Source organism: Mus caroli, unplaced genomic scaffold (assembly GCF_978045245.1).
Source record: "Mus caroli unplaced genomic scaffold, Mus_caroli_1 scaffold_4, whole genome shotgun sequence".
Classification (NCBI taxonomy): domain Eukaryota; kingdom Metazoa; phylum Chordata; class Mammalia; order Rodentia; family Muridae; genus Mus; species Mus caroli.
In genome coordinates, this window is record NW_028227259.1 from 121,272,826 (window position 1) to 121,299,349 (window position 26,524).

Below are 26,524 nucleotides of genomic sequence, written 5' to 3' on the forward strand. Positions count from 1 at the left end.
GGCAAGGTCATCGCTAAAGTGTACTAACACCCTTAGTGACAAACACCAGACACATCTAAACGGGTTTCATCATGGGAGCTCCCAGCAGGGGTTCACAGTGGTGAGCACGGAAGACTGGGGTTCACCTCCGTGACCACTGGGGCTGTCAAGATGCTTACACTGTGGGGATCTTGCAGTACCTGTGGTGACCATGGGGTGGAGGACGGTAGAAGGCAGAGAAGAAACAGACCACTTGGCAACTTAGTGAATAAACATCATTGTTTATCCTGTTTTCTTAAGAATCCAACGGGAGAGTGGCCATAAACAGTGTTTCTGTACAGTCTTCCGTGGAGGCACACGACTTACTGTGGCTCCCCACACCCACAGCAAAACAAGGTGTGGACAGCCTACTGATTGTCCCGAGATGGTGACAGTCGCTCGGATCTGCTTCTTCTCCGGTGGCGTGTGGCAGCTAGAGCAGAAGGAATCTCCTGCTCAGCCACATGAGTCATTTTTCCAACAAGAGGCCCGGGGAGCAAGAAGGCCATGGCAGGTGGCTTCGCTGGGGCTCAAGCAGCACACAGACTTGGTGGCTGCAGCATGACAGAGCTCTCCTTGTCACTAATGTGGGACAAACCTCGGGGGAGGCTGGAGGTTCTTCGGTATTGAATGGTCCAGTACTGCAGTGGGTCCAGCTGCAAGAGCGAGGCACCCACCTTGCCACCCCAGCTATGGGGAAGGGAGAACCCACACCACAGTGGGGCACATGATGAGATCCTTGTAGCCATTGGGAGCCAGAGAGAGGAGTTACAGATGGAGACCTCTGGAATTCCCACTTCTTCCACCCTGAACAAGAACGGGCATACCTAAATGAATCGTGTTCGCTGGAAACTGCTCAGAGCGGTGTCTTAGCATGTTAGGAACATGCCACGCCTCCCCGCCACCCCCAGCCCCATCCGTTGGCTGCAGTGTCCAGGGTGAAGACACTCACGCAGTCATTGGAGTAGAAGCCCAAGGCAGATGAGATGTTCTATATCATTTATTTCTCCAAGAAAGCGGAGCCAGGAGAACCCTGCCCCATGCTTCCGGGCCCAACTTGGCAAGCAGGCACACTATCTGCCCATCAGATTAGGTGGGAAAGCATACCTGCTGCTCTTCAAAGGCCTAAAGATAATTGCTAAAACGAGCTTCCCTTCAAACTCAAAGGAGGTCTGAAAAAAGGATCAAGTATAAACAAAACGAGACAAGAGAGGAATTCAAGGAAGGTGGGTAAAACCCACTACTCCGAAAGCAAGAGTCTCTCTGGTGACTGAGTTCTGGAAGAGGCCGAGGCAGGAGAGAGCGGCACAGAGATGGAGGTGGCGGCCATGTGAGCGCCCTGAAGACTCCACAGTGCTCCCCATGTCCCAGGCCAAGGAGCTAGTCCCGGTAAGTTAAGAATTTTCTATTAAGAAGAAAACAAAACAAAAATAAAAACCACTCCAGAGAAGGGGTCAAGGGAGGAGGAAGCTCGTAGAAAGTCAAGCCGCTGACCGCCGGCGGATCACGAAGAGCCCGCGCTGCAGCTGCCCCACGTAGATCCGCATCTTGGTGCTGTCGCTGGTCTTCCTCACCCAGATCTATGGGGACAAGACCAGGGAGGGTGAGCAAGATGGACTCTGCACAGCGTGGGTGTGGCTGTGTCTGCTCAAAGGGTGTGGAGGGCCACTGTGGAGCACCCACGCCTCTAATAGTGCCGGCTCCACTTCTGCCTCAGCCATCAGGACTCTGGACTTGGTGGTGGTATTTTTCAACACCCAAAATATATGCATTCTGGAGCAAGAGTTTTTCAAAGCAATTTAAAAATATTTTCCTTGCCCCAAGGAAATTCCCTTACTTAACCTTCCAAAGGTCCTTCTGCCTCACCAGCTCCTCAGCCCCTGTGGGGGTGTTCTATGAGCTACTTCACCCACAAGAGCCCTGTGGGGTGCACTTCTGGTGCTCCACTCACAATACCTCTCCTTCTCCCTAGCTTTCCATGGCTTGAGAAATTAAATGGCCAAAGGCAAGGTTTGCAGCAAGCCTGCCCTCACAGGGCTTTGCAGAGAGGGCTCCCCTCTTCAGGCTTCAGGCTGTCTCTTTACTCCCAGTCTCCCCTCATTTCTAGTGCGAGTAATGAGTGCCCAGAAAGTTTAAGTAGAGCGTAGCTTAAACTAGAACAGGCTGAAGACCCAGCATGAGGCTGAGCCTCCTGCTAGACGGTTTACATAGAAAACTGACCCTAAGGGGGCCACCCACCCACTGGCCCACCAGCCAAATGTGCCCAAGGAGGCCAAGCAGCTCTAGAATGCGGCAATGGGTCTGAACATGGGCTGGGACAATCCCAAGGACTGAGGCTGCCCCTCATCACCAGGCACAGAACTATGACTCTGAGACATTGTCCCTTTGGGAGCCCTTGGCACCACACTGGGTCACTGGACCACACTGGCATTCTGTGACAGAATGTGAAGGTCTTCACTAGGTCCCAGAGATGCCTGTGTGCTCCACAGAGCAGCCCACCATGCAATCGCAAGCTCTCTTGGCTGGGGAGCACCAGGTCTTTCTGGTGGACTCCCGGCACACCTCTGGCTTAGAGGCGACTCTCATAAGCAGCCTAGGAAACAATGAGCGGCTGGCTCTCCTTCATCTGAGGCTGTCTCCAACTTTCAAGCAAACTATCATTTTGCAAACTGGCCGCATTTGAGAGCATTTTCGATTTAGGAAGCTGAGAGAATTCCAGGGGCTTAAGTTATTTCATAATCCAGTTTCATTAGATTTACCGTGTACTAACAGAGGAGAGACGCATAAAAATCAATTCCTCTGCAGACATTTGTGACTGATAAAAGATCAAGCCAATGCGGCTATGAAAGTTTCAGACTTTTAAAAACTTGTAATGGTGTAGGTGTGACACTGCTGACATCTCCTCATGAAGGGCCAGCAGGGGCCCTAGGGCAGTCCCTAGGGTAGCACACGAGCCACTCCAAGTGCAGAGAGGATGCCTGCCTGGCAGCTCAGGATGTGTCAGACTGGAAGAACAGCCAGGAGTGGCAGGCCAGCGACACCCTCACCCAGTTACTGAGCATGTCCTGGGGCTGGGCCTCATGCCCAGTGACCCAGTACTCATAGACAAGTCTGTTGGGATGTAGGAAGGTGGAGTATGCTCCAGACAAACGCCACTGTCAGTCTGCAGCCACTAGGGGGCACCAGAGTGCTCACTCGCGTTTGCTCTCTCCAGCTCAGTGGCTCCCAAATCTGTAACCGCACAAGCCGGGTCCTGCAGTTCTGTATGGGCCATACAGAACTGCAGGATCCGGCTCAGGCAGGCAGAGAGGCTCAAGGGTGCTGCTGACGGTTTCCCTACATAGTGCTGACACCCAACCCCCCACCCCAGGAGACAGGATTGCACTGCATTTCCAGGTCAGGCTTTTTATCAAGTCTATTGTACTTTCAACACTTCTCAGAGCCGTTTGCTCTCGTGCTCGGGGAAGAGATCGGATGCCTACCTCGTTGGCTCCCACTGAGCTGATCACACAGCTCAGCTTCTGGTTGTCCTTAGATTCCAGGTAGATGGCCTGGCTCTTGTGGTACCTGCCAAAACCAGGACACAAACAAAATATCAGGACGGAGGGAGGGGCAGGAAAACAAACACCACAGTGACAGAAACCATCACTCCAACAGTCACAGCAACACACAAACGAGGAAGAGCACGGGCTTCAGAAGGAGACAGACAGACAGACAGGCAGGCAGGCTTCCACCCCGACACTGGGTGTCAATCATTTTCTCCCTTGTTTGAGACAGGGTCTCTCACTCAACCTGCAACCCTGATTCTGCTAGACCACTGGCAGGTGAGCCCCAGGGAGCCTCGGCCGCAGCTTCCCCATCACCACAATGATGGTACACGTGCCACCATGGCCAGCCTTTTACTCGGTGCTGGGGATGCAAACCCAGGTCCTCACGCTCACGCTTCCTGACCGTGCATCTTCCCGGCTTCAATAAGCGCGTGTCTTTACGCAGAAAGGTAGAGAAAGCTCCCTTCTGAGCAGGGCATTGGACACAATACAGACAGGGAACACAGAACCACAAGGGAGGTCCAAAGGAGGGAAAAGTCCCATAGAGCGGGAAAAATCAACTGAATTCTACATACTACCAAAAATCCTAATGTTATCATAATAAAATTAACTTCATTTCCCAAAACCTGACCCACTCCACAGCTCTAGAGTCTCAAGGGACCCCACTGCCACTGGAAACAGGCCCTGTAGTCAGGTGACAGCAATTAGGCGCAACCTAGTCAGCAAGGAGAGGCTTTGTCTCTGGTCACATTTGCAACTCCAGATTTAAGGCAGGGCAAGGAGAGGAGAGGGAGAGAGGGGGAGAGAGGAAGAAAGAGAGAAAATGTGCGTGTGCCTACACATACACACACACACTGTACTGCCTTTAGCTAGCTATTTTAAAATCCCAGCTCTCTCCAGAGTGTCTTCTGCGAGGGGTCATTAGTCTACATCAAAGCATAAGGCACACTGACAGCGCAAACTAAATGACACGGAAAGCAAGGGATGGAGGCGAAGGTGGGATGCAGTAAGATCACGACAAGATGGAGCCCTAACCCACACAGTCCTGGGGCTGTCATTAAAGCCCCAAGGAAAGATACTTTGTACCCTGCCTCTAGAGGAGACATCAGGACTCAGAAGCTCCGTCAGCCAAGGCTGTGTCTGTGGAAGGGAAGACAGAGGAATCCTCCAAGGACAAAGGGACAGCAGCAGAGTGCGGGGCCTGATGGGGACAGGCTAGTTCTAAGCAGGGGAGGCCTCCAGGCAGGGCTTCCCAAGCCCCATGCAGTAAGAACAGGGCAGGGCAGGCTCAGCTGTCAACTCCATAGGACTGACTCTGGAGTCAAAGGGAGAGCAGGAGAGGAGACCAACAGGAAAGAAACTGACATCCCAGAACGTGGGTAGCAGCACAAAAACAACTTCAAATGTCAGCAAAGAGGCAAATGTCTGGGAGACGCCGTCTTTCAGACCTGTTCTGCTTCTGCAAGGAACCCGGAGAGTTCTGACACTTCAAACCAGAAGCCGGTGCTGAGAAGACCAGGGGTTACAGGGTCCTCTTTTTTAAAAAAAAAGGAAGGAAGGAAGGAAGGAAGGAAGGAAGAAAGGAAGAAAGGAAGAAAGGGAAAGAAACGGAAAAATGTTTACTACATTTTCCTTCTCAAGACATTTCATAGTTTAGGAACAAATCCAGGAAGACGGAGAGTGGAGGCCACAGTTACGAAATGAACGCCACCTGAAATATCACACTGGCTGGAAAACTCACAGATCCATAGAACCATTAGCCATAAATCTCACCGTTCCCAAAGGCCATTCTTACATGCGGGCCTGATCTTTAAAGGTTATTTGGTTTTCATTATTACAAACATTTTTTTTTTTTAATTCTCACTTTGCTTCTAGTGTTAGGCAGCTAGGGGCTGCCACCTAGTGGTGGCAGTAACAAACAACAAACAAGGCCAAGACAGGAACACCCATTGACCTGCAGGAAGGCCAGAGAAGAGCAACCTGTCACTGCAGCAGGCTGACAGACACTAAAACAGGTTCAGGCCCAACTTGATCTCTATGCTTCCATGGAACAGTCTGCATGGAAGGATCCACAGCCCAGATTCGGCCAACAGGGAAAAAATATCTGTATTAACATGAGCCTCAGAAAATAAGCCTCATGTGTCAAAGTGACATCAATACTGGGATTAAAACTATTAATCTATTAACTATTAACAGATTAACTATTAAACAGAGCATATTTACACAACATCTGTACCGCAGTTGATATAAGAAAGATGGGGTGTGAGGGGGGGAGGACAAGCCACGGCAATTGTGGAGGTCATAGGGGCAGCTTGCTCTGGCCCTGGCCCCTCTGCAGTCCCAGGATTCGTTTTTATGTACACGTTGCAGTTTGATGCCGAGAAATGAGCACTATGGTTTTGGCCCTGAGGTGCTGGGTTCCAGCATGGACAGTGAGAGACCACTAGACATGCCAGGTAACAAGTCAACGTGTGACTGCCATCAACTCGCAGGGTCACCGCCTGTCGTCAGCTTCTAGCTAAATGAAAACACTGACAGGAGCTATCACAAGGCTGTTGTAAACAGTAATGACAGAAGCTCTCTACTGACCCACACCCCTTCCATACAGCCAAGAGAAAGTCAGGGCATAGCCATGTCCATGTACGGCGCCTGCCTGCCCAGGATATTGAACAGCCTTGGACATCGGAGCTAAAAGACCCGAGAGGAAGGCAGGAGTAATGTGATACCTGGGATGTCTAACCAGTGTCTGTTGAATGGATAAAAGTATGAGCTTCCAAGCAGAGTCCCAGGCAACCAGAACGGCCCATCTAAGTGTTTTAGGATATAACCTCCCAACCACGCTTCCTGAAATACCTTGAAAGCGACAAGAATGTCTAAGAAAAGGGTCAAGTGAAAAGCATCGACCCTGAGAACCTGCAGCGTTGAGAAGAGCGCCCACCAGGCTCAGGCAGCAGAGCCCTCCTCCAGCCTGGTCAGAGCACAAAATACTTCTCTCCCATCACCTTTAACTCAGAGGAGGGGTGGAGGAGGACATAGACCCTGTCATGGTTAGATGGGGACAGCCTGAAACCCTAGTGTGGAGACAGCAACAAGGTGCAGAAAGACCCAGGGGACACATGCAGAGAAACACTGCTCTGTGACCTCAGAGGCAGACAGCTACCAGCTGCCCTCAGTCTTCAAGCCTCCGAGTCTGGGCCACAGTCCCAGCACCAGCAAAAGAAATTAAACTAACATACAGAGATGTAAGCTGAGAAAACACCGAGACATCATAGGCTCCCCCGGCCCCAACCCTCCAGACGGCTCTTCAGAGGCTGCTGTGAGCAGTCCACACGCCCCACAACTTACCATCTCTTATCATAGTACAGTTTGCCATCTTCTATCCGAGCCTCAAACCTCTGGGCTGGAGACTCTGCAGGTGTGGCAGGCAAGTGTTCAGGAGAGGATGGGGAAGCTGGAGGAATTAGAGACACCAAGACGGCAAGCAGACAAGTGAGCCTGGGCCTGAGCAAGGGGCCCAGCAATGCCACGCAGGGACTGATGCACCAGTGCGGCCACAATCCCGACCGCCAAGGCCTTGAGGTGTATATGGAAGCAGAGTCACTGTGCTGCCTGGGTTGGGTGCAGTGGCCACAGGGGCCGCTGGCTATTCACCGGGGCCATTGGCTATTCACAGGGGTCATTAGCTATTCACAGGGCCAGTGGCTATTCACAGGGGCCACTGGTGCTGACTGCATCAACATCTGCAATGTGGTGACCCCTCATTGCCAGAGCACCACACTAACTCTAAACTTGGTGTGGATACCAAATCAGCACAGCTCACTCAAAACCTCTTGAATGTTTCAAGGGTGTACGCCTTGTCTCCTAATGAGGACTAGGACAGACTGGGGGCCTCCCTAGGACCAGATCATCACAGACTAGCACTGCCGGGTCTCAGCTCCAGAAAAAGTTTCCCATGGTTGCATGACTGGAACTGAAAATGGTCCTGAACCTAAGGCCCACCCGACACCCACTCAGAAGGGAACCCTTTAAGAGCCAATCAAAGGTCTCCTCTATAGTAAGTCCTAAGGAAAAGACAAACAGCACAGCTGGCTTTAAAGAAACAACACGGGAGAGACATGTTTATGATTCCTGTCCTTTTCACGACTCAGAGTAATTCACTCCTGGAAACCCCACCTCCGCTTTTCCAATGACAGGGTACAAAGACTGGCAGTGTCATCGGGCACTCACCTGGTCTCTTGGGTGACTTAAGCTGTAGGAAGAATAACAACAAGAAAGTCTCAGAGAAAATCATCTTAGAAGCAATGTAAAGCATCAGAGATGTCATGGTGACTTTAGCAGGTGACAGGAACTTACGTCACAAAACACGTGAGCCTTTCAAGTACAGCAAAAGTGTCCCACCCTACCTTGTTCAGCGTCCTCAGGTCCTCCATGATCTGCTCGTCTGTTAGCAAGTAGTTCAGCTGAGGTGCTGAGAGTTAAAGAACTTGTGGGAAATGCATGGCTTCCAAGGAGACAGAAGCACCCAGGGACCCCAGTGCTTTAGGACTGGGGAGGCCTGGGCTACAGAAAGGCTCTTTTCAAGGTAAGAACTTGCCCCTTTAAAAACCTGACTCTCGTGCTAGAAGTCATCAGGCACAGACGAGAACTCCACTCGCCCCTCGTACACACTGCTCTGAGGGAAGAGATGCTGCTCTTCAGCAGATGTCGCAGGGGTGGGAACACAGCACAGCAAGGTGACAATCTCATCTCAGGGAGAAAAACACTGCTACTCCCAAGTTTGAAGCTTTCCAGACAGACATGGAAAGGCTACTCTCACAGTGGCTTAGATCAGCACGCCCTCTGCTGGTTGTACACAAAGTACAGCCCACGCTGGGCAAATTGCTACACTTAATCTCCCAAAGAGAGTGCTCCACGCTGGCCCACTGGCCACGTCCGTGGCTATTCAGCATCTTCCATGAACACCGGACCTACTTGTGGTACAGTTCACGACCCACTAGTGTAGAGGCAGGTAACTGGTAGACTACACATGGCAGTACACAACCTACCAGTGTAGAGAGAAGCATACAACTGGTAACTGGTACACTACAGCAGTCTACAATCCACTAATCCAGAAGCAGATAACTGGCGGGCCAGGGCCATCTGTAGCCCAGAACTGTAGTCAGATAACTGAAAGACCATGACTGTCTGCAGCCCAGGAGGCAGAGGTGGGTACCTGGGACCACAGCAGGCAGCGCTGCCCTCGATTTACACATCTCACTGTAAGCTGTTTAAAGGGAGCGTGAGAACAAGGCTGTTTCCAAAAGAGTACCTTTCTAAGTAACCATTTTCTGGAAACTTCTCCAAGGAAAAGCAATAGTTGACGACTCCAGTGCAGTCAGTCTGGCGTCAACCCGACCTGTGGGTCAGTATCTCACATATGCTTTCCCGACCCAGACTGCTGCTGGCTTATGAGACTGTGACCCTGCATACACTCCTATACACACTAAGCATAGGATTTCAAGCTTGGTACAAATGGATATCAGGAGCTGGTTTTCTCCTCTTGTCTGGAATGGGGACAGGATCGTTTGGTCGCCTCCGCAATTTTCTGGTCATGATGGGTTTCACTTCCATAGAATCTGTGGCAAGAATGGAAGGGGTGAGTCTATCCACCTGTCCCTGGAGCGAGCAGGGGTCCCTGCAGCATCAGAACATCTGTCCCACAGACATCCCACTGCAGCTGTGTGACCAAGCACACTTAGTCTCTGCATGAGCCCAGCCAGACGCCCGTGGCAGGCTGCAAGCCCTGTGCTTACCCAAGTCACGCCAGCTGAGCACCCAGTCACAGGCTAGGAGACTGAAAAGAGCCTGGGGATCAGGCAGGTACCTCATGTCTACTGCTCCCACAGAGGCTGGGTGCTGAAGACCATGGACATAGAAAGCCCTTTTTCAAGGCCACTGACCCCCGCCAAGGTTTGTATATGAAGTCTTTGCTTACACACTCCCAATTTTCTTCTACATAACCCTTTGTAGCTACCGGAGGGCAAGACCGACACAACAGACGGGGAACACGGCCACCTTTCACTCTAGACTTCTCTGAGGCTTTAGCGGATGGATTAAACACAGGGAAATGTATCCTCCCCCCAGAAGCAGCCACTCAGATCTGCTCTCCCCAGGGGGATGGGCTGGCGTGGCACCTGAGTCTGAACCTGCTAAAACCAGCAAGAGCGTCAAACAACAGCTTCCTACAAGTCTGGCCAGTGAGCCTGAGAGTTCAACTGGGGCAAGCACAAAATCAAACTCCCAGGTCTGAAGCCCAGACCCTGGAGTGTGACAACTGGAGAAGACATCTGAGCAGGGCACGCCTCAGTCATGTAACCTCCAAACAGTTAACCCTTGCATTAAGCCTCACTGGCTTCAGTGAGACAGGCACGACCTGGAGTCACGCTGGGCCTGCTGCCTCACTCACTTCCTGCCCCTCCCCAGGGGCAGCTCCAACTTTCCTTTAGCATAAGTTAACCATAAAGCAAGCTCGCCCATCTCCCTCCTAAGTGGAATCTAAGGGAGTGAGCTAACCCCAAAGCAGAGGCAGGAAGACTGGCTGAGCAGAGGCTGGGAGACAGGGGAGAGAGAGGTCACTCTGAGGTTCCGTCCCAATGAGGGGAGGAGTCCACCGCCCTCTTGCACAGCGCTGACTATAGTTAACTAGGTAGGTAACATTGAGCATTTCAGGACAGTCTCTGGGTCCTGAGATTGTCAGTATTTCCACTAGGAAATGACAGCTAAAGCGAGGAGATGGCTCAGTTGGTGAGGGATGCAACCTAGCGGTAGAGCACTTGCCTGGCATCATGAGGCCCTGGGTTCTACCCCCAGTTCTTAAGATGAAGAACTTACTGTTTAGCGACTGGGGTAAAATAACAGCAATGATTTGAAGCACACACTTCATTTGAGGCTTGCAGCAGACAGTGTGCGAGACGGGGCCCCACAGGACACACAGCCTTATCCATCTCCAGCAGGCTAGCAGGCTCACCCATGCTGTCACACGTCACTGCAGCAGGGGTGAGCACATGGAGTGGGGATAGGGAATGAAGTCTGCATCAGGTGTTTGGAGGGCAAAGCATGCTGGGAACAAAGGGATCAAGCTCCAAGACACCCAGGTCGCCCAGGGCAAAGGGCTGCCCACCCGCCCCAGGTCAGGTCGCCTCATCACCCCCTACCCCACCCCCCACAGATCTTTCTATGCATCTTTCCCTGACTCCTAAAGCCCCTTCCACTGGAGCATCAGGTACTGCCTGGTACAGCCACACTACAATGAGCCTGTCTCATCTTTACCTCGCCTTACTTAAACCTGGAAGGTCTGGGAACTCTCCAATACTGTCTCCAGCCAGCAACCGGACCTCCCCAACTCAGTGGAGTGGAAGGAGCCAGTCTAATGCAGTTAGAACAGACTGGCTTCGGTACTAGCTAGGTCCTTTGGGACTATAGGGACTTGGGGCAAGAGGTTGACTTCTGAGTCCATTCTGCCACTTTCGAACCTGGAAAATGACAAATCAAGCAAAACTGTGCAAGTGAATGGCCTGCTGGGTGCCAGGCATCTGTTCTGTGCCAGCCGACCCTCCAGACTCCCCACTGCCCCTCACCGGGCAAGACAAGGCCCCTCAGGAAGAAGCCTGTGGGCCTGCTGAGGCGCCTGACACAGGAGACACCCACTGGATTTCTATCTCAACTATGGCTGCCCAGTGGGCCAGCTACACAGCCAGTACTTCCTAAAGCAACTCTGTGGGTTGTACTGAGGTCATGAGTAGCATCCAACAGGGGCTGGAGGGTTAGTGGACACCCTAGTGGGCAAATGTCAGGAAAACACGAGCCAAGCGGCAACCAACTGGCCTTCCAGTCAGAGGAAAGGCAGACTGAAAGTGACCAGGCCTGGGCTACAGAGGTGGCTCAGACAGAGGACCCTGGTTCAGTTCCCAGCTCCTCCTCAGTCAGCTCACCCGTGATGCTGGCTCTAAAGCATCTGCGGCTCTGGGACTGCAAACACATGGCATAAGCATGTGCATGCACAAGTGTATGTATGTATGTATGCACGCACGCACACAAAGATAAATCCTAAGAAAAAAATGGTAACACCCCTGATGCCTTAAAGGGCCTGGGAACTGTCTGGTTATCAATCTGGGTCACTTATAACCCTGGCCTCAACATCAAAGGCTCAACAGAGAGTGGCCCAACAGCCCATGGGCAGGCCCTGGGGGTGTTCCCTGGCACAGCGCCACCCCCTCCCCAAGTCTGCAGGAGGCAGCTGGCCCGGCAGCTCCACTTGCAGCTCAGCACACAGCGACTGTATGGACAGCTAGCCCTGGTGTGCCCAGTGCCCGGGAGGCTGAGGAGACCGAGGACCTCCTGCTACTTCCCGGGATCCCAGGTCATAAATGCTGGACAGAGCAGATGGCCCAGAACACCTGCTTCCTTCTTACAGCCTCCCTTGCTGGCCTCTCCTCGACTTTTTAAGAGAAATCTCGAGGTTGAAAAGGCCATTTTAAGACATGGCTTCTGTGGACGGAGCTGGAAGCGGTCGGCTTGTTTCCATCCATCCAACAGCACCATCTGTGGAAGCCATTATCCTTCCAGCTCCGGTGCCTCCCACCCGCCCGCCCTTGGCTGCCAGTGCTCTCCACGCCAAGGTACCAAATGGCTTGAGGAAGGACATCGGTGCCTTTCTACCCGTGGATGGATTTAAATGCTTCCGCTATCTGCTTTACTGCATTACAGATGAGTTCCTGTCTTTATTTGTCTTTTCTGCCTCCTGCCTCAGTTCGGAAGCTGGCTATAAAACCACCTGGCCAAGGTCTGATGCTTGTCAGTAACTAGGACACCAAAGCACACATAAGGTGAGCGTGTCCTTCCCTGCAGATGGGGTGGGCAGCAGCAGCTATAACCGGTGGGATTTCCCACTAGCCTAATGGCAGCTCGTGAACAGCTGGAGGCTCCCGAAGAGTGATGAGGCCTCAATGCCAGTCACAACCACCATCAAGAAAACTGTATGTGGCTCAGAACGGGTCGGGGGACTGGAACCTGACTGCAGAACCAGTGCTGACAGGTAAGCAGGTGGCCTGAAGGTGCTACCCCAACACCCACCTCATGTTTCAGAGCTGCACTCATGCCTTCTGACAAGCCCTCAGCTGGTTTTCAAAAATCTCACTCCCCTACTCCACCAGCACCAGACCCGGCCTCACTGATTCAAAGTCAGCTCCAAGATTTCTGTGAAAACCCAGATGTCCTACAGAGCCCTGCTAAAATCAGCTGTCCCAGAGCAACGGGACCTTCTGGACAGATGACGAAGACTACGTTTCGGGGTGTGTGGAAGAACACGCCACCCATGAAACCATGTGGCAAACCCAGTGCTGACTTGTAATGAAGACCCTGCCAAGTTCAGAAACGGCTGGTTCTTGCCAGTACTATCCTGTGATTCACCGACCTGCAGACGGCATCAGGAGAGTCGGGCCTGCTGTTCCCCACAGACCTGTCTGTAACCTGCTGAACTCCCTGGACAGCAGATCTCAGCTGCTAGGGGGAACCAGACACTCAAAATACTATCGATCAATGGATCGATCGGGATCTCGGGAATCGCTCTGGCTCTGAGCCTCACAGCACCGCCTGGGGGAAGGGAGCCCCCAACTACCTCCGTTACATCAGGGGACAACACCCTTTTCTGACTGTAATGAGAGAAGCAATCTTCAGGTGGTCCTGGTAAGAAACTCAAATGTAAGACACAGACAGCAGCTGACCAGGAGCCAGTGAGGCACAAGTCTGAGTGTGCAATTGATTGCACCTGTCCTGCCTGTCACATGACACCCCAGGCACTAGGTCAGGAGATAAAGCAGGATCTGACCCCTCGACAGGAGGAAGCTAAGTGGCCTGCCTCAAGTCCCCAGTTGGTGCGGGGTGGGTCGGGAAGCCAGCTCTCCACCATGCTCGCGGGCGTGAGAGGAGTGCCGAGGGCAGCCCCCAGGGACGACGGGGCTTCTGTACCTCCAGTCAGCTCCATCGTGAGTTTCTCATTCTCAATCATCTTCTTCTTCTCCTCCAGCTCGGCGATCAGGTTCTCCTTCAGCTCCACCTTCTTGTCTTCAAACTCCTTCACGGCTGCCTTCTTCTCTTTAATGTAGTTCCTCTCCACCTGTTCCGTCTGACGGGAGGAGAGACGCAGCTGAGGCGGGGCGGCCATGAGCGCCAGCCCCGGGCCAGCTCTGACCTCAGGAGCAGAGAAAGCCTGAGACTTCATTTCACCCACACCGACCCATGGGACCAGGGGTCTTGGGGACAATCCCAAAAGGTCCCCAAACCCAGCCATGTAACAGCATTTGCTTCCAAGGCACTGTACTGTTACCCTGCCTGCCCCTCTCCCCCACGAGTCTTCGGAGGCTTTAGCATCAAACAGAACTCGAGTATCAAGAGAGAGAGAGATAGAGAGAGAGGGAGGGAGGGAGGGAGGGAGAGAGAGAGGGGGGGAAGAGGGAGAGAGAGTGAGCAAGCGAGCTAGCTAGGGGTTGTTCCTTTGGGAAGGACTCAATTTCAAGTGAAAACAGCCCATGCCAGGTGAAGTTTCTGCATTCAAAATTAATTACGGGATACTAAAGCCAGACAGCGGGCTATTATGTTTGCTCTGTAAGAACAAAAGCAACTACAGACCATTCATTAGGCGCCTGAGCCCTCGAGTACTCAAGTAACAAAATTAAGCTATTAATAAAATAAAGAACTGCCTAGAAGCCCCCTTGTGACATCTCTCCGCCGCCCTGGGTACTGGCTGCGGGCTGTGTGACTGAGGCATACGCTCTGCCAGGCCACGGCTGCATGTGCCAAACTAATTTTAGTAAAAACGCCTGCCAGTTAACTTGAATCTGACAACCCAAAAAGCACCTCTTATGTCCCACTGGGCCCAAGGGCAGCCTATCATTCAAGAGCCAGGCCCTTGTCTCAGCACCACAGCACCGAACTGTCGGTGACATGAAAGGAAATGCTGACTCCATCTTGACCCACGACTCATGAAGCCCAAACACAAGGCAGATCTGTGGAGCCAACTCAGAGACGGGGCTATGGGGAACTAGTAGCAAAGCAGCAGGCTTAGTCTGGAGACAAACGGTGAGGTAAAGGTCAATGAACAGACGGTGGGCTAGAGAGGTGGGTTAGCAGGGAGCTCCCTGCTCCTCCACAGGACCTGCGTCTGGTCCCAGTGCCCACATATGGGATGGCTCTCAACTGCCAGTAATTCTAGCTTCAGGGGAACCAGAACCCTCTTCAGGCCTCCAGAGGTACACACATACATAAATTACATTTTAAATTAAAGAACAAGAAAGAAACAGCGAGAGGCAACATCTTAACCCAGCATGGTTGGGAGGGACTGCAGAACACTCCTGGGTGGGTGGAAGGTCTAAGCAGGCATTAAGCATCCCTAACCAAGCGAGCTGTGGTGACGTTCCCAAACCGTCCACTTGCTAACAGAAGGCAAGGCCAGGGAACCAAGAGTCAGACTCTCCTAGGAGCCTACGAACACAGAGGATGCTGGGTACTTACTTCAAGCTGGAGGAAGAGCTCTGAAAGAGAGAAAAGCACAGTTAAGACTCGCCAGCCGCCATCTTCCTAGATAGGGGTATTGGGATTCACTGAGGGGCTCCGGCAGGTCAACCTCACCATCTTAACAAGATGCTCTCACTCAGGCCCACCCAGTAGGACAGCACAGTGAGTCACAATGCAGCCACCTTAGAGGCAGAGTTCACGTGGAGGCTTTCTAAGTGGGGCAGATACATGTCAGGGCAGGACCTCTCTAGAAACCCGAGGATGAGGGGCTGGGCTCAGCTGGGATTTAACTCTGTCATTCTCTCAAACTCCAGATCCAAGGCAGCCCCTTCCTGAGGCCTCCCCTGACAGAACCAAAGCCATCAAGGTGCCTACTGTGTGCCAGCAACGACTGACTGTTTTACCTATGTGATGGCTAGTCTTGGTGGTCAACTTGCCTACATCTGGAATTAACTAAAACCCAAGTGGCTGGGTACACTGTGAGGGATTTTCTTTGAAATCATTTGAAGTGGGAAGACCCACCTTTGATCCAGATCTTCTGAGTTGGGAAGATCCACCTTTAATCTGGACCATAACTTTTGGTGGCAGCCTCTATAAAGGACATGGAAGAAGGAAGCTTGTTCTCTTTGCCTGCTTGCCCTCGCTCTCACTGGCACTAGAGCCTGCTTCTTCCAGATTCCAGTGTATGTAGAAGACCAGCTGAGACAGCCGGCCTGAAACTCTCAGATTTTCTGGTGAGACACAGCCACTAATGGACAAACTGGACCACAGCCCTGAGGCCACTCTAACAACCTTATGTGTATACACAGGCTCACTCTATCTGTTCTCTTCCCCTAGAGACAGGATGCTGTCAGCTCTGGTAAAGACAGCGATCGTGGCAAAATGTACCTGGAATTTCCTGTCTCTATAGGTGAGCGTGGGCCTACTATTGGTCCACAAGTACCATGAGCAGACCAGAAACTTCTGGTTTGTGGGCTCTTTTGCAAACCTCAAATTCTAACCACCCATTTACCTCTGCAAACACATCCACACATACCCCCACGGAGCCTTCAGACTTGCAGAATTCAGACTAAGAGCCCAGACTTTATGTCTGATGAAAAGCATCCGCAGCAGTCAAGCCCCTGTCCCAGAAGCTAAAATCACTCTAGCCCGGGGAACTGTGGGCCAGGAAGCCTGCTGCATGGTTCCTTAACTCCCAGGACCCCTTAAGTTTATGTAGATCAGTACCTTTGGCCAATGAAACGGTGAGTTTCCTAAAGCCACAGACAATGTGTTGGTGACATCACATTGCTCAAAGCACCAATGTGCACAAATGCTTGGGCACCCGGAACAAATGCTGGCTGCATACAGCAGACCAGCAGCATTCCAGCCGCTAAGTGCTTGAAATGCATAGAGGCCAACACAAGGCCACACCCCTCATCTCTGGCACAGATAAACTACTCAAGGTGTGATGACTCCAGCCTCCTCCACCAAGGGGACAAGAGTGAGGAGCCGCCCAGATGCTCTGACTCCTGGAGGACAGAGCACAGCTTTCTGTGACAGCAGCCTTGGCTCACCCCTCCCCTGCCCTTTCGCCCAGTGGAAGGTTTGGGTGTGTTTTGGGCTTGCATTCTATCATCATGGAGGGGTTGGGCCTGAGCTGGCGCACTGACCCGCGTTCCGGATCCGCTCTCGGTACTGCTGGTCCAGCTTCTTCATCCGCTTCTGATATTCCTGGAGAGTACCTGACGGGGCAGGCATGGGCACAGTGACTCAGTGAGTCAGCCTGCCCTGCACACTCCCTCTCCTCCCTGGAGCCGCCTAGAGAGCTGTACCAGGGAGGAGCCACACAGCAGACTGCACCAGACCGTATGGAGCTTCCCCCTCCCACCGGACTTCCCCCAGGACCTGAGAGTGAGTAGTCGGGCAAGGGGACCAGGTGACACTGAGCACCAGGTCCTATGGTCTAAGACAATGGCCTCACTCTCCTGGGGAAGGCTCTTCCTCTTGCAGTGAGATCTCGGTCAAAACTATCCAGGAGCTTTGTGTGGTGGTGGAAAACTCTGCCTCTGCAATAGCAATACAGTGGCCAGTGGCCGAGTGGGGGCTACACTGGCACTGAATATTAATCAATAGCAGCGAGGAACCAGATCACTTATTCAATGCGACTCAGTCGTGTGGCTCATGGCCATCAGATGGTGCAGGTACAGATCCCTACACCCCTACTTGTTCATCCGCCCCAAGGCAGCTGTCGTGAGCCCGCATCTGTAGGACGCACCTGTTGGCCCATTGGCTGGCAGAGGACCAGGGCCCAGGAGCGCATCTCCCAGCCAGGAGGCACCGACGATGAAGCAGGGACCCTGAGACCCTAAGACCTGCTGCAGAGCCAGCAGCTGCCTGATCAGGCTCCAGACCCTTCTCCCTTCACTTTGAAGATGAAGCAAGAGGCGAGACATGCCCTGAAGTCACATTCCTTAGGGAACAGTGACATTGTGTTGCAAGATCCTGTAGAGCAGGCTCTCTGTCTCAGCTACCATGACTTTAAGTGGCTGCCATAGAGAGAGACTGCTGTGGTGAAGCGCGGGCTGGGCCCAAGGAGAACTTGAATCCTTTGAGAACGACGCCCGTCTCTCAATGTTTCTTCCATTTGTGTGCGTGTGTGTGCGTGTCTGGAGGTCAGAGGACATCGTCTGGAGTCCTCCCCTCCCACCATGTGAACTGTGGGCACCACACTCAGGCCATGAGGCATGGCTTCAGGCTCCTTTACTCACTGAGCCATCTTGCTGACCCTCAACAGCCTCTTAAAAAGACAAAGTCTATCTCAGGCACGGTGGTCTCCAATCTATGCCCCAGGGAAACGTCAAGAGTGTGTTCGCACTTCATGAAGACAGTGAAATATCAAAGTCAGGAACTCACTCTTTGATAAGAAACAGCAGACCATGTACAGATGGCTGAAACAGACCAGTCTCAACCCTCCTCCCTGCACTCCCAGACAGAAGGGAAACTCGCAGACTTCAATGGCTTGCAGCAGGGGGCACTGTGGAGCACCGGCAGTGGCACACCTACCTTCCTGCAGCTGCTGCAGCTGCCTCTTCAAAGATGCCAGTTTGTCCTGATACATCCTGCAAAAGAGGAAAGACTCAGCACACAGGTCGGAGGAGCGGGCTGTCCTGGAGATGCGAGCGGTGGTCTTCAGAGCAGAGAAGGGGAGTCAGGCTGAAGAGGTTTGAGATGAAGGGATCACAAAGAGACACGCCCCCCCTCCCCCGCATTCCTGAAGTGCATGTACACACACACACACACACACACACACACACACCGGTGAAGCCGTGCGAACTGCACAGGGTGAGAGCCACAGGCACTAGCGCATCCCTACAGTACAAGGTAAGCAAGAACAGACCAAGAATGGCAGGCAAAAGGGGGTTGAGGAGACGGGGCGAGAACACTTGCCACCAGCCCTAATGGCTGGAGATTCACCTGTGGACCCAGCAAGCACAGTAGCAGGAGAGAACCGGTCCCTGCAAGCTGTCGCCTGACTCACAGTGCAACACAGCATAACCCCCTTAACGCACAAGAAGAATACACAGAAATGTGATTTCCAAGGGATTGTGAATGGTGGGATGTGGTACCCTCAGCACACCCGCCCTATAGACAGCACGGCCGTGTAAGGACCAGGCCCACGACCCTTCCCACCACCTGAAAGCTACTACCTTTCCAAGATCTGAAAAAGAATGCCAATCCAAGCTCAAAAGACAAATGCAGGCTGGATGCAGCCCCGGCTAGGCGAGGGCATACAGCACACTAAGCAATGTGGCCAGTTCACACCTAGCACACGGAGGGGTTACAGGCAACCACACACCAGCGAGTCCGTCTGGGCTGGGAGGCCGGCCGGGCACATCACATCTGGGGCAGTGCTTCTGCTTCTCCATGAAAAACTCCCAGTTTCTCGGTGGCAACAACAAAGGCCTCGGAGAACACGGTTCAACAAGACCCTCTCACTCCTCGGAAAGGCTAACAGACACACAGACCCCTCACTTCAGGACAGTGAGGGGTCCCTGAGCCCGCCCGACTGCTCTCTGGGGACCAGTCCTAACGCACAACTCAGGTTCACCACAGTGGCAGCAGTTCTCATCACAGCGGATGTCCAGCTTAGTAAGTATGAAGGAGGCACGATAATCAAAAGCTTATCTCTGAAACTGTTGCTGAGCAGGGCCGGCCGGGTCTAGAGGTGGCTCAGGCGCTATGGGCACTGGCTGCTCTTCCAGAGCAGTCTATATATAACTCCAGTTCCAGGATAACCAACGCCCTCTTCTGGCCTCTGAGGGCACTGCACACATGGTACACAGAGCATGCAGGCAAAACGCCCATGTACATAAAAGAAAAAGAAACATCTTAAAAAACAAACAGACAAACAAAAAACTGTTTCTAAAACATGGCAAAGACAGGCGAGGACAGTGTTTGAGAAGTTTGTAGACCCAGGACATCAAGTCCCTACCACAAAGAGGGAGCGGGCAAAGAGATTACTTGGGGAATGAGAAAGGAATTGGGGCTGGGGACCAGATCCACTGACATCACATCCATGGAGAAGAGTCTGTGAGAGCAAGTTTCAAGCAGGCCAGACTCACCCAGTAAAAAGCTGGCAGAGCAGCAGGACTAGGCTGAGTTTCAGGTGCAGCTGAGTGCACACACATGAATTGTTAATGTGACCTTGCCCAGCAGCGGTCACACCTGGTTGAGTTCCTGCTTTGGGTTGAAAATGACCGATGCTAGAGAGACGGGCATGCACATTTGAAAGGAGAAGCCAGGGGAAGAAATGGGGACTACATAGCCTACAGGAGTTTAAGGGTTCAAAACCAAGAGCCTTGAGATAGACCCAGTCACCACTTCCTGAAAACTGGGCATGGGGCCTCATAACCTGTAACCAGCACTTGGGGGACGAAGCAGGAAGACTGCGGTGAGTTCAAGGCAGCCTTATGTCACCTCCGAGTGATCCCCTATCTCAGACACGTCCTACGCAACCACGCATCTGGACACAGATCAGGTAGCAGGTGGGACAGCGGTGGGCATGCACCTGAGGTTCAGCTACTTGAAGGCTGATGCAGGAGGACACCTGGAACCCAAAAGCCTGACACCAGTCTGGCAACAGGGCAAGACTCTGGATTTGTTTCTTGCTGGTGGTTGACGGTGTGTTTCTCTTTTAAAAACTAACGACAGCTAGGAGGGGATGGGGGGGGGGGGTGGTGCGAACGTTTAATCCTAGGGCTTGGGGATAGAAGCTGGTGAATTCAAGAGAGTTCAAGAGCCGGGCTTGGTGGCGCACGCCTTTAATCCCAGCACTCGGAAGGCAGAGGCAGGCGGATTTCTGAGTTCAAGGCCAGCCTGATCTACAAAGTGAGTTCCAGGACAGCCAGGGCTATACAGAGAAACCCTGTCTCGAAAAACCAAAAAAAAAAAAAAAAAAAAAAAGAGAGTTCAAGGATAGGCTCATCTAGGGAACAAGTTCCATGGTAGCCAGGACTACACAGTGAAACCCTATCTCAAAAAAAATGAGTTAATAAAAATAATAAGGCCAGGCGTGGGGACAACACCATCAATCCCTGCATTCTGTGAACTGGAGGCTAGTCTGGTCTCAAAACAACGCTCTCACCCCTCTCAGAAAACAGTCAGAGCTTTAGCTGACTGTGGCTTTCGTGAAGATGTGTGAGAACAAACAGAGTGTGGCAGGAAAGGGGGTGGCAGCCTGCTCCCTCAATTCCCAGGACACTTGGGACACCCAGCATATGACCCACAATATAGGACAGGGGCTGGGGGCCTGCAAGATACCCATTGTCCTGGGTACCAGTGTCCACAGCAATTCTAATGGCCTTACTGCCCCAGCCCACCATGCCCATCACGGCTCCTGCTAGTCTAGCCTCCGAAGAGGCTCCTAACAGGAAGGCTCTTAGATGCGACCAGAGAGGGAAACTACAGAAACATTTGTGCTTTGCAAGCACTGAGGTCAAAAGGGGGCCTCTGTATTCCAGAGAAAAGACCCCCGGGCTACTCACTGTTCCTTCATCTCCACGTAGTCTTCCTCATCGTGCTTCGCCAGGTCGGTCTCGCTGGCATCCTCGGTGTCTGGGTGAAACAAGGGAGAAGCGGGCAGTTATGATCAGGTTCACAGAATCCGCATTGTGACAGCGTAATTAGCAGGCTTCTGGGAGAAGAATGAGTTTCTATCCCATGTGGGTCTGCATGAACCTGCTAATAAAAAGTGTGTGAGTGTGTGTGAGATTGTGTGTGTGTGTGTGAGTGTGTGTGTGTTTAAAATAAAAAAGAGAAATGCCACTCCAACTTGGGTTTATGCTGAAAATGTACTTTAATATGATGCACAATAAGAGAAGAGGGCACACCAGACAGAGGTCACAGAGCAACAGTAAACAGAGCACAGTTCAAGAGGAGATCTGGGCATGCGCACCCCCATCCCATCACAGTTAGAGGTATGCAGTGAAAAAGAGACCATCTCCCTATCTCCCCACAACAGACTCAATCCTAATAACTGAACGGATTTCCAAGTTAAAAAAAAAAAAAAAAAAAGAAAAAAAGAAAAAGAAAATGTGCAGGAGGCAGGACAAGACACTTTGTTAAATGCTTCCAAACCTTGTATTTAAATAGATTTTAAAAAGGGGGATGGAGGCATGTCTCAATAGAGCTCACTGTTCTTTGCAGAGGATATGGGATCAGTCCCCCAACACCCATTATCAGATGGCTTATGAAGTCCCAGAACTCCAGTTCCCGGGGATCTGGCGCCCTCTTCTGGTTTCAAAGGGTACAGGTACACATGGTGCATATGAATTCATAAAGACACAGCAAAATTAGTAAGTTAAAAAAACCATTTTCAAGCTGGGCGTGGTGGTGCACGCCTTTAATCCCAGCACTCGGGAGGCAGAGGCAGGTGGATTTCTGAGTTCAAGGCCAGCCTGGTCTACAAAGTGAGTTCCAGGACAGCCAGGGCTATACAGAGAAACCCTGTCTCGAAAAACCAAAAAAAAAAAAAAAATTTCAAGCCAGGGGTGGTGGTGCACGCCTTTAATCCCAGCACTCGGGAGACAGAGGCAGGTGGATTTCTGAGTTCGAGGCCAGCCTGGTCTACAAAGTGAGTTCCAGGACAACCAGGGCTACACAGAGAAACCCTGTCTTGAAAAGAAAAGTTTTCAATTATATTTATTTTGTTTTACATGTATGAGTGTTTTGTCTCTGTGTGCATGCCTGGTACCCAAAGAGGTCAGATGATGGTTGGGGCTGTAGGTTTTTGATGCAAAGATAACCTTTGTTCACCTGATGGCTTTTGCCATTTGGGAGGCTCACTGCCTCCTGCTAACTTCAGCCTAGTCCTGAAAGTTTCCAGCCCCTGTACATCTAATCTAGGCCTAGAATGTTTTTCAGCCTCTGAGACTTACTGCTGAATAAACTCACCTTTCTTGTTCTGAGCTCTGATGGGATGGTTCAACTCAGAACTCCTCTCCAGGCTGCCTTGCTTCAATCTGCTTTAATCAGTTTCTAGTGAGTGGCTCTGCTTGGCCTCATTCTAACTTTGGCATTATCTTCAGCTCCTTCTCATTCTCTGGCTCGTTCTGCCTTCACCTGTGTATAGCTTGTTCTCCAACCTGTCTCCATAAAACTGCCCCAGGAAAACCGCCTCCTCCTTCTCTGCGCTGCTCTCTTAAGTACCCTTTTCCCTCTCATCTCCTGAGAGTTGATTATATCCCATTTTGTCAAATCTTCCTCTGATCCATCACCTTGTCTGACACTCAATTAGACATCACTTTCCAGGGGTGCTTCCTTCTACAAACTAACTTTACCTTGATTGTTTGGGATTAAAAATATATGTACTAAGGGTAAGTCTGCATTCCAGACAGAGGGATTCCAAAGGTGTGTGCTAAGGCTGAGCCACACCCCAAGTAAAAAGTTTTGGTTTTTTGGGTTTTTTTTTTTTTGTTTTTTTCAATAAATAACACGGTCTCGGGATTCACAGTGTGATCAAATATCCTGCGACATATAGACAGTTGTGAGCCACTCCAACCTGGACCCTCAGAAAAATCAGTAAGTGTTCTAAACTGCTTAATTTAAACTGGTCTTAAGCAAAGATCTGGATCCAATGGCCTGAGTGAAGAGGGTCAATTTTGTCTTCGCTGTACCCCCTCGTGGTCATTAAAAGAAGTGCACCTTTCACATTGAAAAATCCCTAGTTGAACCTTGCTTTTTTTTTTTTTTTTAACCATAGTTAAACCAAACGCACTCAGTTCCTGTAACTTGCTCTGCCTGCGCTGAGGCCATAGCAGACCCAAGTCCCCACAAAGCCGCCTCCTTTCCTTCGGTGGAAGGAACTTTCACGGAAGCCCTGTCTAGAGCCAGCCAGCTATGTTACTACGTATTTGAGAGACTTAAGATCCTGCCCGCAGTCGGGGGTAGCTTTTGGCTTTTTACAGCCCGACTCTATGCCTGAATACTGTCCACTCCGCCCATACAAAGACCTCCCCTTGCCCCTTCTGCTTCTAGCTTCTCCCCCACCTAGCCAGCTCCTTCCTCAACAATCCCTCTGGGTGTCCCTCACCCCCGCCAAAAGGTAAATAAACAAGGTCCCGGATCGAGACCTGACGCTGGAGGAGCGATCACGCAAATGCAGACTACTCGGACCTGAAAACAAATCCCAACCTCCCCTTTCGCCCACTTCGCTGGCCGTGGCAGGACGCGATTCCATTGAACCCCTCCCAACCGCAGGAGGTGGGTAAACAAGACAGCTTTAAGGTCACAAAGCTGGGGGCGGGGGAGAGGTGCCGGCTGAAGAGTAAAAAAATAAAATAAGGACTGCCCTGAGAACATGGGCCCCGGCCCGTCCAGATGGCCTAATTCCCCGGAACTTTTGGGAAAAACAACCACAAAATGTTTCAATGTCCCAGGTACCTTGAAGTAAATATCCGCCCCTAGACTTCCCCTATTTCCTCTCCGATCGTCCCCCTAGGTTCTGGTTTTTGCCTTTATAAGCCTGCTGGAAAATAGGGTTGGGGTCAGACTCCTCTACCCCTGTGTCGGTGTATGGGTCTCGACCTCAGCATGCTGGTTTGTGTGCCATTAAAACCTCGTGTGTTTGCAGCAAGCTTGACTGTTGTGGCTTTCTGGGCTCGCGATCCCTGAGACTTGAGTGAGGGTCTCCCTTCGGGGGTCCTACACTGGCCAAAGGAAGACGTATCGCCTGTCCCATTCCGGCTCCCCAAGTGGAGCTAGGGGCATTAAAACATTGAGAGGAGAGAAACTGGGAGTGAGGAAGCCAGGGCGAGCATCGCTCAGACCCGAGAGCGGAAATGAGAGACGCTGGGCTGGGGACCCCTGGCTCGCAAGAGCTCTGGCGACCTCTGACCACTAGCACCCAGGGCCCGATCCTCGATCCCCACACCCGCACCTTCGTCGGACTCTCGGCCCCGGCAGCTGCGCTCGTCGTCCTCGGCGCTCTCCAGCTCCTCCTCGTCCTCGGGGTAATACTCCGGGGCGGCCGGCGTTGCAGCCGGAGCGGGCGCCGGAGCCAGCAGCCCCGCGGCGCTCATGTCGCCGCCTCCGGGCCGCGGCGGAGCCCGTCCCGCGGAGATCGCGGCCGCCTGGCTGCGTCCCCGGACCCCCGCAACCTCGCGCGGTTCCGAGCCGCGGACACCGGGACTCCCCTCGGCTCCGAGCTCCGCCCCCCACCCCGCACCCCGGCGCCCGCGCTGGGCAACGGGGGCCTCGCGCAGCCGGCTACTTCCGGGTCGTGGGCTGCCCGGTGACAGCTTGATCAAGCCGTCCTCGAGGCGGTAGGTGAGACGCCCGGGCTCCACGTTCTCTGACACGGCGGCCGCAGCGGCATCACTGCCTTAAGAATCCGCCATCGGCCACGGCGGGAGGGGCGGAGGCGGGAGTCTCTGGAGTCAGGCATATCCACGGGCAGCCGCGCCAGCAGTCAGGACCCCGGAGTTGGCACTTCTGGCAGTGGCCACCAGGCGGCGCCTGGAGTCAAAATTAAAAGTGTGGCTGGACGCGACCTGATGGGCGGAGGCTTTGCAGAGCCCTGGATAGGTAGCATGGTCTCTGATTCATGCAGGTGAATGGCTTGAACGGTTCCCGCGGTGGGCTTGGACGCCTGGCCAGCCAGAGTGTGTGGGATACAGAAAATGCAGTGCGTGGTTGCTCTCTTGCTTTAATGGGGGCTTTATTAAAAATTACGGGGGCTGGTGAGATGGCTCAGTGGGTAAGAGCACCCGACTGCTCTTCCAAAGGTCCAGAGTTCAAATCCCAGCAACCACATGGTGGCTAACAACCATCCGTAACGAGATCTGGTGCCCTCTTCTGGAGTGTCTGAAGACAGCTACAGTGTACTTACATATAATAAATAAATAAATCTTTAAAAAAAAAAATTACGATAAAGCCGGGCGTGGTGGCGCACGCCTTTAATCCCAGCACTCAGGAGGTAGAGGCAGGCGGATTTCTGAGTTCGAGGCCAGCCTGGTCTACAGAGTGAGTTCCAGGACAGCCAGGGCTACACAGAAAAACCCTGTCTCGAAAAACCAAAAAAAAAAAAAAGATAAAGGCAAGTTGTTGCCATTCCATCCACCGGTCAGGTGAATGTGTGTCCGTAGGCCTTGCCAGTGCTTTCTTTTGAATAGATGTACTGGGTAAGCTGTTCGCCCGGTTTTACAAATGATCAAAAGAGTTGTCATTCTTTCTCCTTTCAAGAAAAGAAAAAAGAGAAACGGTGGCGTCAGTCTAGAATCCCAGATCTACAGCTGTCCACAGGATAGCTTCCTTGTGCTTCTCCAAACATAATTTTTAAGGTATTTTGACCTAAAACAGTAATTTAATAACCTGCTAATTTTTACTTGAGTAAATAGAGCATTTCCCTCCAGGAACTACATTGGCTTAAATTCAGAAGCCAACGCTGAGCAAAGTGACCTTTAGTCCCAGGACTAGGGAGGCAGAGGCAGGCTGAGTTCAAGGCCAGCCTGGTCTGCAATTCGAGTTTCACAACAGCCATGGATACACAGAGAAACCCTGTCTTGAAAACAAACAAAGCCATGAAACTGAATCTCTCCATGTGTTAATCTGTGTAGCCCTGTGAAACATAGTATTACAGTTTTGCTTGAAGAGGAAGAAGGAGGAGAGAAGAGGAGGAGGAATCATCCCAGCACTTGGGAGGCAGAGGCAGGTGGATTTCAGAGTTTGAGGCGAGCCTGATCTACAGAGTGAGTTCCAGGACAGCCAGGGTTACACTGAGAAACCCTGTCTCAAAAAACAAAAAAGGAGGAGGAGGAGAAGCAGAAGCAGTAGCAGAAGCAGTAGCAGCAGCCTATGGTCTCTGCCTAGTGGCTCATGACAATAATCCCAGGTGCTCAGAAACAAATGCAAGAGGACAGAGTAACATC

The 26,524-nt window shown here is 52.1% G+C and overlaps 1 protein-coding gene across 1 annotated transcript; it reads right to left on the reverse strand.

Moving 5' to 3' along the window:
• Positions 1-240: 240 nt before the first annotated feature.
• On the reverse strand, positions 241-24,828 carry Suds3 (SIN3A corepressor complex component SDS3). The gene is made up of 13 exons (XM_021162626.3): positions 24,535-24,828; positions 21,143-21,212; positions 18,162-18,217; positions 16,769-16,840; positions 15,114-15,133; positions 13,572-13,728; positions 9,086-9,181; positions 7,970-8,031; positions 7,794-7,815; positions 6,912-7,017; positions 3,501-3,585; positions 1,513-1,598; positions 241-1,423 (listed from the first exon to the last, which is right to left on the reverse strand). The coding sequence occupies exons 1-13, from the start codon at positions 24,674-24,676 to the stop codon at positions 1,399-1,401; spliced, it is 999 nt and encodes a 332-aa protein (XP_021018285.1). The 5' UTR covers positions 24,677-24,828; the 3' UTR covers positions 241-1,398.
• Positions 24,829-26,524: the final 1,696 nt, after the last annotated feature.